Source organism: Herpailurus yagouaroundi, unplaced genomic scaffold (genome assembly GCF_014898765.1).
Source record: "Herpailurus yagouaroundi ecotype Mexico unplaced genomic scaffold, PumYag 140, whole genome shotgun sequence".
Taxonomy (NCBI): domain Eukaryota; kingdom Metazoa; phylum Chordata; class Mammalia; order Carnivora; family Felidae; genus Herpailurus; species Herpailurus yagouaroundi.
Window position 1 is genome coordinate 10,812,929 of NW_024412395.1, and position 17,106 is coordinate 10,830,034.

General features: G+C 49.0%; 1 protein-coding gene across 4 annotated transcripts in view; it reads left to right on the forward strand.

Moving 5' to 3' along the window:
• The window catches only part of SCTR (secretin receptor), a 78,221-nt gene that overhangs the window by 18,190 nt on the left and 42,925 nt on the right, over positions 1-17,106 (forward strand). For all 4 annotated transcript variants that reach the window (XM_040474853.1, XM_040474852.1, XM_040474855.1 and 1 more), the window contains exon 2: positions 5,632-5,752. In XM_040474853.1, coding sequence (XP_040330787.1) covers positions 5,632-5,752 — 121 coding nt within the window. The remainder of the gene's footprint in view (positions 1-5,631; positions 5,753-17,106) is intronic.

The window sequence follows — 17,106 nt, forward strand, 5'->3', positions numbered from 1 at the left end:
CTCCTCTGCACTGTCTTCGCAGAGCCAGATGTGGGGCTCGAACTCATGAACAGCGAGATCGTGACCCGAGCTGAAATCAAGAGTTGGATGCTTAACTGACTGAGCCACCCAGGCAGCCTTAGTTTATTCCTCTTTATTGCTGAGTGGAATTCCGTAGTATGGATGTGCAGTGATCTGTGTAATCATTCACCCATTGAATAAAAACCGCTATAAGATTCGCATACTGGTTGTTGCATGAATATAAATTTTCATCTCCCTGAGATAAATTGCTGGATCATGTGAAAGCTGCATGTTTAGCTTATGTAAAACACTGCCAACCTGTTTCCCAGAATGGCTACACCATCTTACATTCCCACCAGCAACGTATGAGTGATCTAGTTTCTCCACGACCTCACCAGCATTTGTGGTTACTAGTTTTTTGTATTTTAACCATTCTGATAGAGTATAGTGATAACACATTGTGGTTTCAATTTGTGTTCACTTAATAGCTAATAATTTTGGAAACCATTTCATGTGCTCATTTGGCATCTGTATATCTTCTGTGAAATGTCTCCTCGTGTCTTTTGCCTATGTTGTAATGATACTGTTTGTTTGTTTACTGTTGAGATTTGAAGGGTCTTTATGCATTCTAGGTATTAGTCCTTTCTTGAATATGCGAATGCAAATATTTTCTCCCAGTCTGTAGTTTGTCTTTTCGTCTGCTTAACATGAAGTAAAAGGCTTTAAAATTTTTTTTTAAAGTTTATTTATTTATTTTGAGAGAGACAGAGAGAACCCATGCACTTGCAAGCAGGAGGAGGAGGAGGAGGAGGAGAGAGAGAGAGAGAGAGAGAGAGAGGGAATCCCAAGCAGGCTCCGCACTGTCAGCACAGAGCCTCATACGGGGCTCGAACTCACAAACCGTGAGATCATGACCTGAGCCAAAACCAAGTGTCAGACGCTTCACTGACCAAGCCACCCAGGTGCTCCTTTTAAGTTTTTATGAAGTCCACTTTACCCGATTTTCCTTCTATGGATCGTGCTTTTGTTGTCACATGTAACCCTGGAAGTCTGTTCACGCTTTGTTTTGTTTTTATTTTTTAATTTATTTTTTAGGGGCATTTGGGTGGCTCAGTCGATTAAGCGTCCGACTTCAGCTCGGGTCATGATCTCATGGGTTCGTGAGTTCAAGCCCCACATGGGGCTGTCTGTTATCAGCATGGAGCCCTCTTCGGATCCTCTACCCCCCTCTCTCTGCCCCTCCCCAGCTCGCTCTTTCTCTCTCTCAAAATATGTCAATAAACTTTAACAGAAAGTAATTTATTTTTTAAGGATGATTTTACCGTTTTCATTTCACTTTTTATTTTTGTAAGTAGGCTCCACGCCCAACGTGCGGCTTGAACTCATGACCTCAGAGTCGCATGCTCCACTGACTGAGCCAGTCAGGCCCTCCAAAGTCTGTGCCTTTTTATTTTCAGTTTAATTTTTCTGTCTGCTGAGCCCTCCCACTGAGCTTTTCTACTTCAGTTATGGTCTCTTTCAGTTCTAACTTTTACATTTGATTGCTTTATATCTTTCATTTCTTTGCTGAAACTTTCTTCTTTTTGCCGAGGTGTATATTTCTACAGTTGTTCCAAGTGTACCTGTAATTGCTCACGGAAGCATTTTTATGATGGCTGCTTTACAACCTTTGTCAAATCATTGCAGGTCCCTGTCACCTCAGTGTTGGCATCTATTTTTTTTATTATTATTTATTTATTTTTGAGAGAGAGAGAGAGAGAGAGAGAGAGAGAGAGCCCAAGCTGTGGAAGGGCAAAGAGAGAGAGGGACACAGAAGCATCTGAAGCAGGCTCCAGGCCCCAAGCCATCAGTGAAGAGCCTGACTCAGAGCTCAAACTCATGAACCATGAGATCGTGTTCTGAGCCCAAGTCGGACGTTTAACCGACTGAGCCACTCAGGTGCCCCTAGTGTTGGCATCTGTTGATCATTTTTCATTCAGTTTGATGTCAACCTTAATGTGATGAGTGATCTTTGATTGAAAGCAGGACAGTTCGGGGGCACCTGGATGGCTCAGTTCGTGGAGCATCGGACTCTTGATTTTTGTCTCAGGCTGTGATCTCGTGGTTCGTGGGATCAAGCCCCACATCAGGCTCTGTGCTGACAGTGCGGAGCCTGCTTAGGATTCTCTCTCTCCTTCTCTCTCTGCCCCTCCCCTGCTTGTGCTCTCTCTCTCAAAATAAATGAACCTTAAAGGAAAAAGATTAAAAAAAAAAAAAGAAGAAAGTGGGGCATTTTCTATGCCGTAGGGCTCTGGGTCTTACTTAAACCTCTTTGTGGGCTTTTTCTGATGAGGAAGGGGGTGGATGCTCCCTCATTTCTTCCAGGTGCAAATAGAAGTCCAGCTTCCCCACTCTGTCTGATTTGACACTGACAGAGGAGGAAGGGTCCCCCTTACTGACGAGTGAGGGGTGGGACTATCAGCTCCCCACATGGTCTCATAACACTACAGTGGGGGCTCCCGTCACACTGGTGATGGTGAAAGTGCCGAGTGTCTGCCAGGCCTCCTTGTGTTTAGAGAACCTTCCTTTAGCCACTCTTTTAGGGGAGGATGCCGACAACGAGTTCTTTGAGTTTTCCTTCCCTGAGAATGTCTTGACTTCCCTTTCATTCCTGGAGGTATCTTTTGCCGAGTATAGGATTCTGGGTGGGCAGTTCTCCTGCAGCACCTGGGACACCATCCCGGTGGGGAGATGAAGGGGACCTCCTTCCTTCTGGGCTGGGGGGAAAGTCCAGTCTCCGCTGGCATCACGGGCTGGGGGGACTGTGTTACCACACAACAGGGCTGAATGCGCCAGCTCCTTGCTTGGCCGTCTGAGACACCGCCCTGGCAGGGAGGCTGGGGCCCTGCGTCACAGCCTGGGGAAGGTGGAAGTCCTGGCTCCCCAGGTGACCACAGGCTTTTCTGTGGTGTTTGGCTTGAGTGGGCAGTTATCGCCTATACATTTTCTGTCTTGCTAGACTTCCTCTTTCCTGGCCCTTGGCTAGAGCGAGCAGGCTTTTGTCGGGGCTTTTTCCTCTGCATCTGGCTGCATTTCCTTATTGCTGACTTCTTCAGCTCCAGGAATGGGGTATATGGGGTGAAAAGAAACCTGACAGAACTCACCACTTCCTTGGGTCATGAGGGCTTTAGCCACTTTGCCTTCTCTCCACCTTCCAGAATCTTCTAATGCTTCTTTTGTACATAACGTCCAGGGTTTCTTGTACTTCGCGGGAGCAATAGGAAAAAACGTACGTGTGCTGCATCTCCCAGAAGCCCATCCCTTTGTTTTCCGTTATACTTAAAGCTGTCGCAGAGTCCTTCTATATAAAGCTTTTGCCATGTACGGGGTGGATTCTCAGAAGTAAAGTCAGTCGGCCAAAGGGTCTGGACATTTTTGTGACACTTAACATATGCTTACGTATATACACTTAAAAGATTGTACCTGTTCACACTCCCTCCTGCAGCGTCTCACCTTTTAAGAGTAATGTTAGCTTCAAAGTGGCACCGAACGGGCTGTGTGCCTGCTTGAGACCTTTGGTGAACTAATGGCAGCCTGCCAACCCGCAGGTGGATTTTTCCACTCAAGCTCATCTACCGCCTCCGCCGAAAAGCCAGAGGGTGGTGGTGATGATGGGCTTCCGCGAGGACCCGGAGAGAACGCCACAGGGAGACAAGGGCACGAGTATGCGGGGCTGCATGCCGGTTTTCCTGACAGTGACTATATTCTTAGGGAACGTTTTAACATAAGTGTCTAAATACAAGAGCCATCACAAGCAAGGTGATGAAGTCATGTGTTGTATGGTCAGGAATGAGATGGACACTTAGGGGTGATGAACGGGGAAGGAATGAATTTTAAGTGTATTTATTTTGAGAGAGAGAGCGCGCGCTCAGGGGAGGGGCAGAGAGAGAGAGAGAGAGAGAGAGAGAGAGAGAGAGAGAGAGATTGGGAATCCCAAGCAGTCTCTGTGCTGTCAGCACAGAGCCCGATGCAGGGCTCAAACGCGCAACCTTGTGAGATCATGACCCGAGCCGAAACTAAGACTCGGACACTCAAGTGACTGAGCCACCCAGGTGCCCCACATAATATGATTTTAGTGCTGGGTAGACACAGATGGTCCTGCAACAGCTCTGTTGTGGCTGACTGTGGGCTCCGTGCCAGGGGAGGTGATGTGTGTGTTTCATGGGGATCACGGATCCAGTCACTTATGGTCAGGGAGTAGCTGGAAGAGAGCAGCCGCTGACAGCTGATAGGTGCTTTCTGACTGCATTCGTGAAGGGTCATGAGATGTGGAAGACCCAAATTAACAGAGAGATCGTCAGATTATTTGTTTGCCTTTGGAATCGTTTGAATACAGTGCTACCTGAGGTGCCCTTCTCTGGCCCAGAGCTTTTGTTTATTTGGGCCATTTTGGAGCATGGCCTTGTCGCCGGGGACTTCTCCCCCTGTTCCATTATGTTGACATTTCCATCCACAAAGCATTTAGTGCAGGGGTGACAAGAGGGTTTAAGACTTGGTCCTTGACCTCTTGGAAGGCCGGTTTCTGAAATTCGGAACCTTGGGTATAGGACCTTGGTCACATGCCCTAACTACTATGGGCCTCAGTTTCCTTTTCTGTGTCTCTTTACGGGGTTATTTTGATGCTTACGTAAGTTAATGTATGTGAAAAGACTCTAATATTAAAATTCCATACTCTGTAGGGGCACCTGGGTGGCTCAGTAGGTTAAGCGTCCGACTCTTCATTTTGGCTCAGGTCATGATCTCACGGTTCATGAGTTCGAGCCCCACATCGGGCTCTGTGCTGACCACATGGAGTCTGCCTGGGATTCTCTCTCTCCCTCTCTCTCTGCCCCTCCTCCGCTGTCTCTCAAAAGAAACAAACAAACAAACTTTTAAAAATTTATAAAAAAAATTCCCTACTCTGTAAAAAGTAAAATAAGGGTTCAATTCATTGGTGTTTTGAGTTGTTCCTTCCTTCCTTCCTTCCTTCCTTCCTTCCTTCCTTCCTTCCTCCCTTCCTTCCTTCCTTCCTTCCTCCTTCCTTCCCTCACTCACATATTTATCAAGTGTCAGCACAAATGAAAGAATGGAGCCATGCTCTGGAAATCTACTCTAGGAAGAGCTAGGAAGCCAGGACTGTGTGCCAGTCCTTCCTGTCCAACACATCCCTCCATCAGTATTTGCCTGGGGTGGATATATGCTCTCTTCTGGGGAACAGGGAGATGGTTGAATGTAGGTTTCAAAGACCCTTGAATCAAAACTTAACTTGCCAAGCCTGAGAAATGAACACTGTTGGAATAAACGAAGTCCTGCAGACTAATAGGTCCCCAGAAAGTAAGTAACTCACCAGGCTCGGGTGTCCTCATAAACTCAAGGGCAAGATTTGCAGGGGACAAGCTACAGATGGTTCAAGCATCCTGGCTGTCCCAGAATTCAGTGGCCTGTATTCTCTCCCAAGAGTGGCTGCCTCTAACTCACTGTGAAGAGCTCCCTGCTGGATTTTGCCCTCCTCCGTTTGAATCCTGTCTAGCCCCACTCATGCTCACAGAAAGTCTCTTTGTGGTACAGTGGAGTTAGTGGCATGGATGTGCATTCTTGGTTTTGAACTTGCAGGTGGGCGCCCTCCCCCGACTGTGTGATGTGCTCCAGGTGCTTCGGGAGGAACGGGACCAGTGCCTGCAGGAACTCTCCAAAGAGAAGCAGGGAGACCCGGGTGTGGAGCAGCCGGCCCCAGGTATGTGGCTTACTTTAGTCCACTCTTGGACATGCATTGTGTCCAAACCCACTGCGGTACGGGAGGCGGGGCCAGCTTGGGGACGCAGGGGACGGGACTGGCTGTACTCATTCAGACAATCAGCTGGGGAGAAGGGTCGGGAGTGATCCTGGTGAGCGGTTGACTCACACCCAAGAAGCCACACCAACACCACTCACCGTTTCTCTGGGCTTGTGGATACGGCCTGTGTTTTCATTCCACCAACTTCTGCATCATGACTTCACCAAGGGAAGAGTTTGGTGAGAATTACAAGTCAAGGAAGTGTGCCTCTTACCCATTCTTTCGCCTCCTCTGACAAGTTTGATGTGTGAGGTAGTCAGAGAGGCAGAGAGGGGTCAGAAAAACCTGGGGTCCAAAGTTGGCTCACACTCGCTGGCTGTGCAACCATGGACAAGTTATTTAACCTTCTGAGCCTTGGTTTCTTGATCTATACAATGGAGGTGATAATGTCTACTTTGGATTATGATGATAAATGAGATAAAGTATGTTAAATACTAGTGATTCTTAAGTATTATTAATGTAAACATTATTATCATTAATCATTTAAAAATACCATTAACTTGATATTTTATATGTTAATTTTATTTTTATTCTGTTTTTTAAGTTTCCCTCTTCTAAGGATAAGGAAGGGTATAGTATTAAGAAAAGAATCCATTATAGGTCTTCAAACAAAGACTTGTACATGCATATTCATAGCACAACTAGTCTCAATGGCCAAGAGGCAGAAACAATCAAGTGTCCATGGACTGATGAATGGAGAAAAAAATGTGGTGTATACACACAATGGAACATTATTGAGTCTTAAAAAGAAATGATGGGTTGATACATGCTACAACATGGATGCATCTTGAAAACAAGTTAAGTGAAGAAAGCCAGTTACAGAAGACCGTGGATTGTATGATTCCATTTATATGAAATGTCCAGATCGGGCAATCCATACAGACAGAAATTAGATTAGTAGTTGCCTGGGGCCAAGGGGAGGGGGAATGGGGAGTAACTGCTAAGCAGTTCCCTTTTGGTGGTGGTGAAAATATCTTAGATCTAGATAGAGGTAATGGTTGCATGATACTATGAATGAGTTGAACAACCGCTGAATTGTACCACTTTAGAATGGATAATGGTTAATTTTATGATGTATGAATTTTTATTTTTATTTATTTATTTTTTTAAGTTTATTTATTTGGAGGGAGAGAGCAGCAGGAGAGGGGCAGAGAGAGAAGGAGAGAGAGGCTCCAAAGCAGGCTCCACACTGTCGGAGTGGAGCCCAATGTGGGGCTTGAACTCACGAACTACGAGATCATGCCCTGAGGCGAAATCAAGCGTCAGCCGCTTCAGCGACTGAGCCATCCAGGCACTCCAAGGGTTGTATGAATTTTCAAATGTACTTTATTTTTTAGAGCAATTCACTGCAAAATTGAAAAGAAAGTGCAGAGTTCCCATACACTCTCTGCTCCCCACTCAAACACACAGCCTCTTCCCCCATTAACATCCTGTACCAGAGTGATGACGCTTGTTATAATCGTTGAACCTGCATTGACACGACATTATCACCCAAAGCCCATAGTTCACATGAGGATTCACTCTTGGTGTACATTCTGTGGGTCTTGACAAATGTATGACATGTGTCCACCATTAGAGTATTTTCTGTGCCCTAAAAATGCTCTGTGCTCCACCTATCTGTCCCTTTCTCTCCCCTAACCCTTAGCAATCACTGATCTTTTTATTGTCTCCATACTTTTGCCTTTTCTAGAACATTGTATAGGTGGAATCCTACAGTAGTATGTAGCCTTTTCAGATTGGCTTCCTTCACTTAGCCATATGCATTTAAGTTTTTCTCCGCTTCTTTTCATGTCTTGATAGCACGTTTCTTCTTTTTTTTTAATTTTTTTTTTTTAACATTTATTTATTTTTGAGACAGAGAGAGACAGAGCATGAACGGGGGAGGGTCAGAGAGAGAGGGAGACACAGAATCGGAAACAGGCTCCAGGCTCTGAGCCATCAGCCCAGAGCCCGACGCGGGGCTCGAACTCATGGACCACGAGATCGTGACCTGAGCCGAAGTCGGACGCTTAACCGACTGAGCCACCCAGGCGCCCCGCACGTTTCTTCTTAAAGTAGAGTAATATTCCATTGTCTGGATGTAGCACAGTTTACCCGTTCACTTACTGGAGGACATCTTGGTCGCTTCCGCATTTCGATAGTTGTAAATAAAGCTGCTGGGTGTGGACACAAGTTCTCAACTCGTTTGGATAAATACCCAAGAGCTTGATTGCTGGCTCATGTGGTAAGAGTACGTTCAGTTTTGTGAGAAACTGCCGAACCGTCTTCCAAAGCGGCAGTGCGGTTCTGCGTTCCGCGAGCAATGCAGGAGAGTTCCTGTTGCTCCACATCCTTGCCAGCTTTTGGTGTTGTCAGTGTTTTTTGTTGTTGTTGTTGTCTTTTTCTTCTTAACTGTGGTAAAAATACATATAACATAAGATTTACTGTCGTAATCAGTTTTAAATTTAAAACATCTAAACTTCAGTGGAAAACGCGTAACATGAAATTTACCATCTGAATCGTTTCTAAAGGTACAGTTGGGGTGGTGTTGAGTACATTCACCGTGTTGGGCATCCAGTCTCCAAAACGGTTCATCCCGCCAAACTGAAACTCTATACTCATTAGAACAACAGCTTCCTTTCTCTCCCTTCCCTCAGCCCCTGACAGCCCCCATTCTACTTTCTGTTTCTATGAATTTGACTACTCTACGTACCGCACGTAAGTGGAATCATACAGCGTTTGTCTTCTGGCAATTGGTTTATTTCACTTAGCATCATGTCCTCAAGATTCATCAAGGTTGTAGCCTATGGCAGAATTTCCACATTTTGGGAATCCATTCATTCCTGAAAGGACACCGGACTTGCTTCCGTCTTTTATCTGTGGTGAATAATGGTACTCTGAACGTGAGTGTGCACGTATCTATCTCTTCAAGTTTCTGCCTTCCATTCTTTTGGGTGTATACCCACAAGTGAAATTGCAGGATTGTGCGGTAATTCTATTTTTCATTGTTCCTGGGTCCCGTTTACCGTGTTTTTCCATAGTAGCTGTACTGTTTCACATTCTTACCAGCAGCACACAGGAGTTCCAATTTCTCCACATCTTCACCAACACCTGTTACTTGGTTGTTTTGGGTTTTTTTAGTAATTTTTTTTAATGTTTATTTATTTTTGAGAGAGAGACAGAATGTGAGCAGGGGAGGGGCAGAGAGAGAGGGAGACACAGAAGCAGGCTCCAGGCTCTGAGCTGTTAACACAGAGCCTGACGCAGGGCTTGAACCCACGGACTGTGAGATCATAACCTGAGCCGAAGTCGGATGCTTAACTGACTGAGCCACCCAGGCACCCCGTCACTTGGCTGTTTTTTGATGATAGCCATCCTAATGGATGTGAGGTGATATCTCATTGTGGTTTTGATCCGCATTTCCCTAACAATTAGTGATGTTGAGCATCTTTTTTATGTGCTGGTTGGCCTTTTGTATATATTCTTTGAAGAAATGTTTATTTCAGTCCTTTGCCCATTTAAAAATACGGTTGTTGTTGTTTTTTTGCCAGTGAATTATAGGAGTTCTTTATATATTCTGGGTCTTACCCCCTTATCGAATATATGATTTGTAAATAATCTCTCCCATCGTGTAGGATGCCTTTTCATTCCGTTGTTTGTGTCCTTGGATGCACAGAAGTTTTTAGGTTTGATATAGTTGGCTGCATCTAGTTTTTACTTTTGTTGCCTGTGTTTTTGATGTCATAGCCAACAAATGATTGCTAAATGTAATCTCAGGAAGCTTTTCCCATATGTTTTATCCTAAGATTTGTGTATAGTTTTAGCTCTTACATTTAGGTCCTTGGTCCTTTTTGAGTTCATCTTTGTATAGGATGTCCACCTTCGTCCTTTTTTTTTTTTTAATGTTTGTTTGTTTGTTTATTTATTTATTTATTTATTTATTTTGAGAGAGAGTGAGCGCCCGCATGTGCGCGTGCCTTCTCTTGGGGGAGGGCAGAGAGAGAGAGGGGGAGAGGGAGAGGATCTCAAGCAGGCTCTGTGCTGTCCATGCGGAGCCCAACATGGGGCTGGATCTCATGAACCGTGAGATCATGACCTGAGCAGAAAGTAAGAGTCGGATGCTTAACTGACTGAGCCACTCAGGCGCCCCAGAACGGCTAGAACTTTAACAGATATATGCACGGCTCACCTGAAGAGTTTCCCATCTTTTCCTAAGGGGTTCAAGTTGGCGCTCTTTGCCACCACTGGGTACTGAGGGACGGGGTGGACAGAGTAAGGAAGGGGTGTAGTGCCTTGCAAACAGGACAGGGAATCAGAACGCCTTTCAATGGTGATAACTGGCAGTTCATGCTGGGGTGGGGTTGGCAGCTTTATCACTTGGAGTCCCCTTGGGGGCATTTTAGGAGCCAGCACAGAATACACACCTCAAAGTGGCAGAGGATCTGGGATATTTATCCACCAACGCCCCATCAGTCAGAACCTGGGCTGTTTCTGGGGAGGGTGCATGGATTCCCCCTCATTTCCCTTTGCCTGCTGTCCTTGGGGGGAAAGTGGGCTCCAGCAACTGGAGAAAGCCTTCAGACAAAGGGATCCAGGGGCTAGCATTTGAAAGTGAGGTTGGGGGGGCGTCTGGGTGGCTGAGTCAGTTAAGCCTCTGACTTCGGCTCAGGATATGATCTCACCGTTGGTGGGTTCAAGACCCACGCTGGGCTCCACACTGACAGTGCGGAGTCTGCTTAGGGTTTTCTCTTTCGCCCTCTCTCAGCCCCTCCCCAACTCACACACACACTCTCTCTCAAAATAAATAAATACATTCAAAAAAAAGGGAAGAAAGACAACGAGGTTATTGTGTGCAGGAGAGGTAGACCAAGGAGATAGATAGGAGAGCAAGGTCTTCTCCCGAGGGAGGTGGAGGTGGAAAGGAGCAGCCGCATGTAAGACCAGTGTGGATGGTAACCCAGACGGGACGTGGGGGTGATTTTGCTCAGGGGCAAGGTGGGACAGTGCATGTCCAGGATAACCCCCAAATGTTCCTTCTGAGCAGCGGGAAGATGGGGCAAAGGAAGACCAGGGATTCTGAGCAGTAGAGACAAAGATCAGGAGGTGAGTGTCAGCTGTGCAAAGCTGAGACTTCGGAGGAGGGGCCAGGGCTGGGGAACCCCTCTGCACAGGTAACAAAGGGGCTGAGGTTGTGCAAGGTGAGGGTGTGAGAGAGGAGAAGAGGTGCCCAGGAGTGGACCTCAAGATTGCCAGTGTGCATCGTCGGGGGCAGCCAGAGGCAGGAGGAAGATTCAAGGAGTCGTGGGCAGCGGGAGCCAAGCGGTCTGGATGTTGCAATGTGCTGTAACCGATTCGCCCACCCTCTGCCTGAGGGACAGGGTCAGGATGACCCTCTCCCATAGTTCCAGCCTTTCCATCCTCTCTGCTGGCTATGAAAGCTGCTTGTGGGGAGGCAGACTATGGTATTGCACTGCTCACTGGGGGGCACCACTGAGCCTGAGTCTCCTGATTTCCCAAACCCTCCTGCTACCCTAGAAACTGTTTGGAACAGCAGGAAACAAGGTCTGCCTGCTTGTCCCCAGTGTGAATGCCTAAAATTCCAATGACAGGGCATGGGCTTTTCATTCAGCTCTGAGACATACAGTCTAGAGATGCTGACAAGTAAGGAACACTTATTTGAAAAGTCAGCATCTGATGTGTTTAAAATGTCCCACTGCTCTTCATCCCAGGATAAGGTCCAGCTCCTGACTTGGCCCTTGTCCCAGCCTCCACTCCAAACATGTCCTCTTGGCTCAACCAAATTGCTTACAACTTCATGACTATGTGACTATGTGGGTTTCTCTGTGCCTCCAGGCCTTTGCACATGTGGATCCCTCTGCTACACCACCATTCCCTCTTCTTCACTCGGCCAACCACTCTGCTTTTTAGACTCTTCCAGGAACAATTTCTGCTGCCACCCTGAGTCCTGCAGGACCCTCTGCTCCTCTTCCCTGCGGCACCTTGCCCTTTCCCTGGTGCGTGGCACAGGGCTTGCACAGATCGGGTACTCATTGTGTGTTTGTTGACTGACTTACTGAGTGAATGAGTGAGTGCAGATACTTGGCTGAGAGCAGAGAGAGAGGAGAAAACAAAAGAGCTGGCCCGGAGGAAACAGTGGGAGATGAGACAGAGCCTTTGGAGTTCTAAGGACCCCACAGGGGACGTGGATGGCCCCCACCTTGCCCAGCTTGTCACACACTAGCTGAGGTGAGCAGTGTAGCCCATGCTGCTCATGCAGGGGTGCTCTCTGGAGCCTGACCTGGAGGCAGAGAGGTTGAGCCCTTTGTCGTCCTAGGGCCTCCTATAAGAAGCAATCCGCTGCTCTGCCAGCCCCACTGAGGCCCTGAGTGACCCACCCCACTGGCTGGGCCCCCTGCTTGACATTCTGGGTGTCCCAGTGTTCCTGTTGGCTTCTACACCGCAAGCGCAGATCTGCTCCTGTAACAGCGGGAGGAGGTGGTCGGCTGTGGGCTTAGCACGGGGCGGGGGGGGGGGGGGGGGGGGCCGCGTGGGTCCGGGGCGGGGGGACAGATGGAGCCAGCCAAGGTGCCAGTGCTTCTGCGTCCTCTCTGTGATCTTGGGCAAGGGGGGGGCTCATCCTTCCGTTCCTCAACGTGCGCATTTTCTTCTATTTTTATAAAAGAAATAAAATATTAATTTTTTTTAGAGAGAGAGTGAGGGTACAAGTGAGCGAGGGGCAGAGAGAAAGGGAGAGAGAATTGCACGAGGGGCAGAGAGAGAAAGAGAGAAAGGGAGAGAGAAAGAAGGGGGACTCATGCGAAGCAGGGCTCGTGTCACCTGATGCAGGGCTCGAACACACAAACTGTGGGATCGCGACCTGAGCCGAAACCAAGAGTGCTGAACCGACTGAGCCACCCAGGAGCACCTCAACTTACCCATGTTATTTATTTTTTTATTAAAAAAAATTTTGGGGGGGCGCCTGGGTGGCTCAGTCGGTTAAGTGTCCGACTTCGGCTCAGGTCATGATCTCGCGGTCCGTGGGTTCGAGCCCCACGTCGGGCTCTGGGCTGACGGCTCAGAGCCTGGAGCCTGTTTCAGATTCTGTGTCTCCCTCTCTCTCTGACCCTCCCCTGTTCATGCTCTGTCTCTGTCTCAAAAATAAATAAATGTTAAAAAAAATTTTTTTTTAAGTTTATTTATTTATTTTGAGAGAGACAGAGACACAGTGCCAGTGGGGGAGGGGCAGAGAGAGAGGGAGGGAGGGAAAATCCCAAGCAGGCTCCACGCCGTGGGCACAGAGCCTAACTCGGGCCTCCTGCTCACGAACCCTGAGATCCCCACCTGAGCCGAAACCAAGAGTCAGACGCTGAACCGACTGAGCCACCCAGGCACCCCTCAACTTGCCCATTTGCAAATGGGGATATAATCTTATGACCTCATGGCCCTGTTGGCAGGACGCGAAGGCAGGGATCTCGTTGTCGCGGGGAGCTTCTTTCCTGGCCCGGTTGCTCCGTGCGGACAGGCTGGCCTCTGCCATGGATGGGCAGCCTCCACCGGGCCCTCTGTCCCCCTGCGTGCTCAGCCTCGCCCCGGGAGGTTCCCCACCCAGTCACCCTGCGGACACCGGCCTCACGCTCCCAGTGCTTGGGGAGGTTGTAAGAGTGCCCCCACTCAGGTTCTGGGCTGGCTCGACTGGAGCAGATCTGGTCATCTTTCCTCCCGAAGGCTCTCGTGGGGTCCTCATTGCGTATCCAGGTCCGAGAAAGCTCACTAGGGACTCCTGCCCTCGTTCCGCCTCTAACTCCCTGGGGAGACGTGGGTGAGGCCCTGAATACACCTTGTCTGGACCTCACTCACCTCATGGGAGAAAAAGGCTGCGTCGGATTGGCAGTATTTGAGACTGTTTGGCAAGGCCTGGCCGGTGAGTGAGAAGGCGGCCAGGCTCCTCCCCTCCAGCCCCCTCCCCACCACTGCCATCACCTCCAGTCTAGGGAATCTGTGGCTTTGCAAGCCTGGTGTAAGAGCCCTCGAGACCGGGGATGTCTGAGCACTTGACCTGCGGGAAAGTCTTCAGGCCTGCTCTGCTGAGAGACTGAGAACGCGGGGTCACTCATCTCCGTTTGGAACGACTGTGTGGCCAAGGGGGAAGAACTCCCTCAAAGACGGAGGGAGAGGAAGACAGAAACAGCAAAGGTGGGGGCGAGCCGTCGGGCGTGGGTGTCCATATCAGAAACACGCAGGCACAGGGCCTACACGCTGGCCCAGCCCTGCTCTGAAGACTGTCCACGTCCCCACCAGGCCACCCAGACCCACAGGCCCACGGGAACTCCGTCCCTTGGCGCCCGAAGCAGGAGGGGCTGGTGGACTCTCTGTTGGGGGCACAAGGTTAATGGTTAAGCTGCCCAGTCCTCCCTGGGGAGGAGGTTAATGTTTGATCGCCAGACGAGTCGCAGGAAATGCCACTCACGGAGTTGTCAGTGAGCCCGGCACACTTATCACAAATAAAAAATTAACTCTTCAGCTATTCCGGGTTAGGTGGCCAAGGCCTTCCCAGCATTTTGTGGGAACGTTTCAGGGTCACCCTAATAGCTTGCATGGACTGCTCTACTGGGCTATTTATTGCTCTGTTTACAGAAGCTGATACCTCTTCAGAGTTGGCTGGTGGAAGAGCTTTGGCTCTTCACAGGGAAGAATGTTCCAGAGAGTCAGTGTGGTGGCAGGAAAGGTGTGGGCCTGGCAATCAGAAAGACCTGGGCATGTGCATTCCTCTGTCACTTAGGGGCTGGGTGACCTTGAGCAAGACACTAATCCTCTCTGGGCCTTAGTGTCCTCGCCTTCAGAGTGGGTCATTCCCTTTTTCCCAGCTTGCCTCTGCTAGCTGGTTGCCCAATCCTGAAGAACACGGGCAGGAGGGAACAGGCTGACTTCTTTTCAAGGGGTGGGGTGGGGTGGGAGGGGCCGCTGGGGGTAAGGGGGCAATGAGGTGAAATTCACAGAAGAACTTAACCATCATACAGTGAACAATTCCATGGCATTCGGTACATTCACAAAGCTGTGCAGCCAGCCCCCCTCTAGTTCCAAAATGTTTTCATCGTCCCCAACTAACACCTCATGACCTGTAAGTCAGTCCTCACTGCCCCCCTCCCCTGCCCCTGGCAACCACCAATCTGTTTTGTGTCTCTATGGATTTGCTGACCCTGGATTTCTAAATGGAATCATATAGTATGTGACCTTTTGTGTCCGCCTTCTTCCAAGTTCATTCACACTATAGCATGTGTCAGTGTCTTACACATGCTGGCTTTTAATGCGATTTTCTCTCACAAACATTCCTGGCTCCTGATGGTTTTCCACAGCCAAACACCCACCCTGCCCACAGCTCACCTCCCCCCATTCTTTCCTTGGCACAATGATCTTGGCTCATTTTTCAGAAACAAGCATATGTTTGTGTAACATTTCAGTCTTTTTATTTTTATTATTATTATTTTTTAAAAATTTTCAACCTGTACTGTAAGCACCATTATTGACCCCATTTTACAGATGAGGAAATTGAGGGTCTGAGAGGCTCGGGATCACCCAGATCTGAAACAGGACTCTCAGCCCAAATCTTTGACTCTAAATCCTGAAGATTTTCTAGTTTGCATTCCGGACTGAGCTGTGAATGAGTAATGTCCTCACCCTCCCAAGAAGGGATTTAGAAATCAGTGGGGGTGCCTGGGTGGCTCACACGGTTAAGCGGTTAAGCGTCTAACTTTGGCTCAGGTCATGATCTCGTGGTTCGTGAGTTCGAGCCCCGCAGCAGGCTCTGCCTGACAGTGCAAAGCCTGCTTGGGATTTTCTCTTTCTCCTTCTTTCTCTGCCCCTCTCCAACTTGCGGGCACACGCTCGCTTTCTCTCAAAAACAATAAATGACTAAACTTAAAAAAAAAAAAAAAAAAAAAAAGAAGGTCTCCTGGGTGGCTCAGTTGGCTGAACTCAGGTCATAATTTCCTGGTTTGTGGGTTCCAGCCCTGCATCAGGCTTGATGCTGTTGGCACGGAGCCTGTTTTGGATCCTCTGTCCCCTCTCTCTGCCTGTCCTTCACTTGTGCCCTCTCTCTCAAAAACAAATAGACATTAAAAAAAAAAATTAGAAATTAGAAACAAAAAAGACAGACTGTTGATGCCAATTAATCTTTAATTAGTGTGAGAAGTGGCTTGAAATGAAGAGCTTTCAGCCAGGGGAGGGGGGATTTTGTGAGGCAGGGAACAGTTTGCACAGTGCCTGGGAGGGAAAGGGCTCAGCATACAGTGCTCAGAAGCTCGTCTCCAGCTGGCCTCCTGGAGGGGGAGACGCCAGCCTGCTCCAGGAAATCAGCCTTCGGCTTCAGGCTCGAAGCTGAAGTGCAGCCTCCATGCAACGTCTGAAGCATGTCCCCATCGGCTAATTCCGTGCCTCTGTCTGCTTGAATCCTTTTAGTGGTGGGAAACTCACTACTCCCAACACAGTTTATCCCGTGGAACAGCTTGTGCTTCGTGGTTTAAAGAGAACCACTGCCCCCTCCCCCCGACTATCTAGCTGCTCCTCCTGTGCTGTGCTTTGAGACGCCCTTGCCACCTGGGACTTCAGTCCCTCTGACCCCATCCTGACCACTTCTGTGTGTGGTCCAGCCATCACCAGGAGGGCAACACCTTTCATGACCTAAGTACTATAGATCAGCTAGTTAGCAAAGCCAGGGAAGCCTCACCGAGTTGCCCCTTGGATGGCCTAGGGATGAGGCCAGGGTAGCTAAGAAAGGCAAAAGGAGACAGGAGGAAGCCTGAACCACCAAGGGCTCTTGGGGAGGCGAGAGGGTGAATGGTGGGAAGCAGGGTCTGGAGGCACCTGGGAGATGAATATGGCAGCTGTAGGCGGAAAGAGTTAACCCTGCACAAGGAGAAGCCAGGGGACGACCAGAAGGGCAAGGTGAGGGGGACCTTGGATTCCGTTTTGACCTCCATTAGCCTGCACAGTGAGCAGCCGGGGGCGGGGCGTGGAGGGACGGCAGACCCACTGCTCGAGTCAGCATGGCCCTGGGCGGCCTGGCTTGATCTTGGCCCTGTGGCCCCACAACCGGACACGTGGCTCCCGAAAGGCCCCCAGGTTATCGTCAGGCCATCTGAGCTCATTTATAAATAAATCAAGGACTGGAAGATTGATGCTCCTGTCTGGTGGGACGCAGGGCAGACGGGCAGTTTGCAGAGGGCCGGGCTGTATTCCAGGCACCGGGCGGGGTGGGGGTTTAGACATGCCACAGGCTG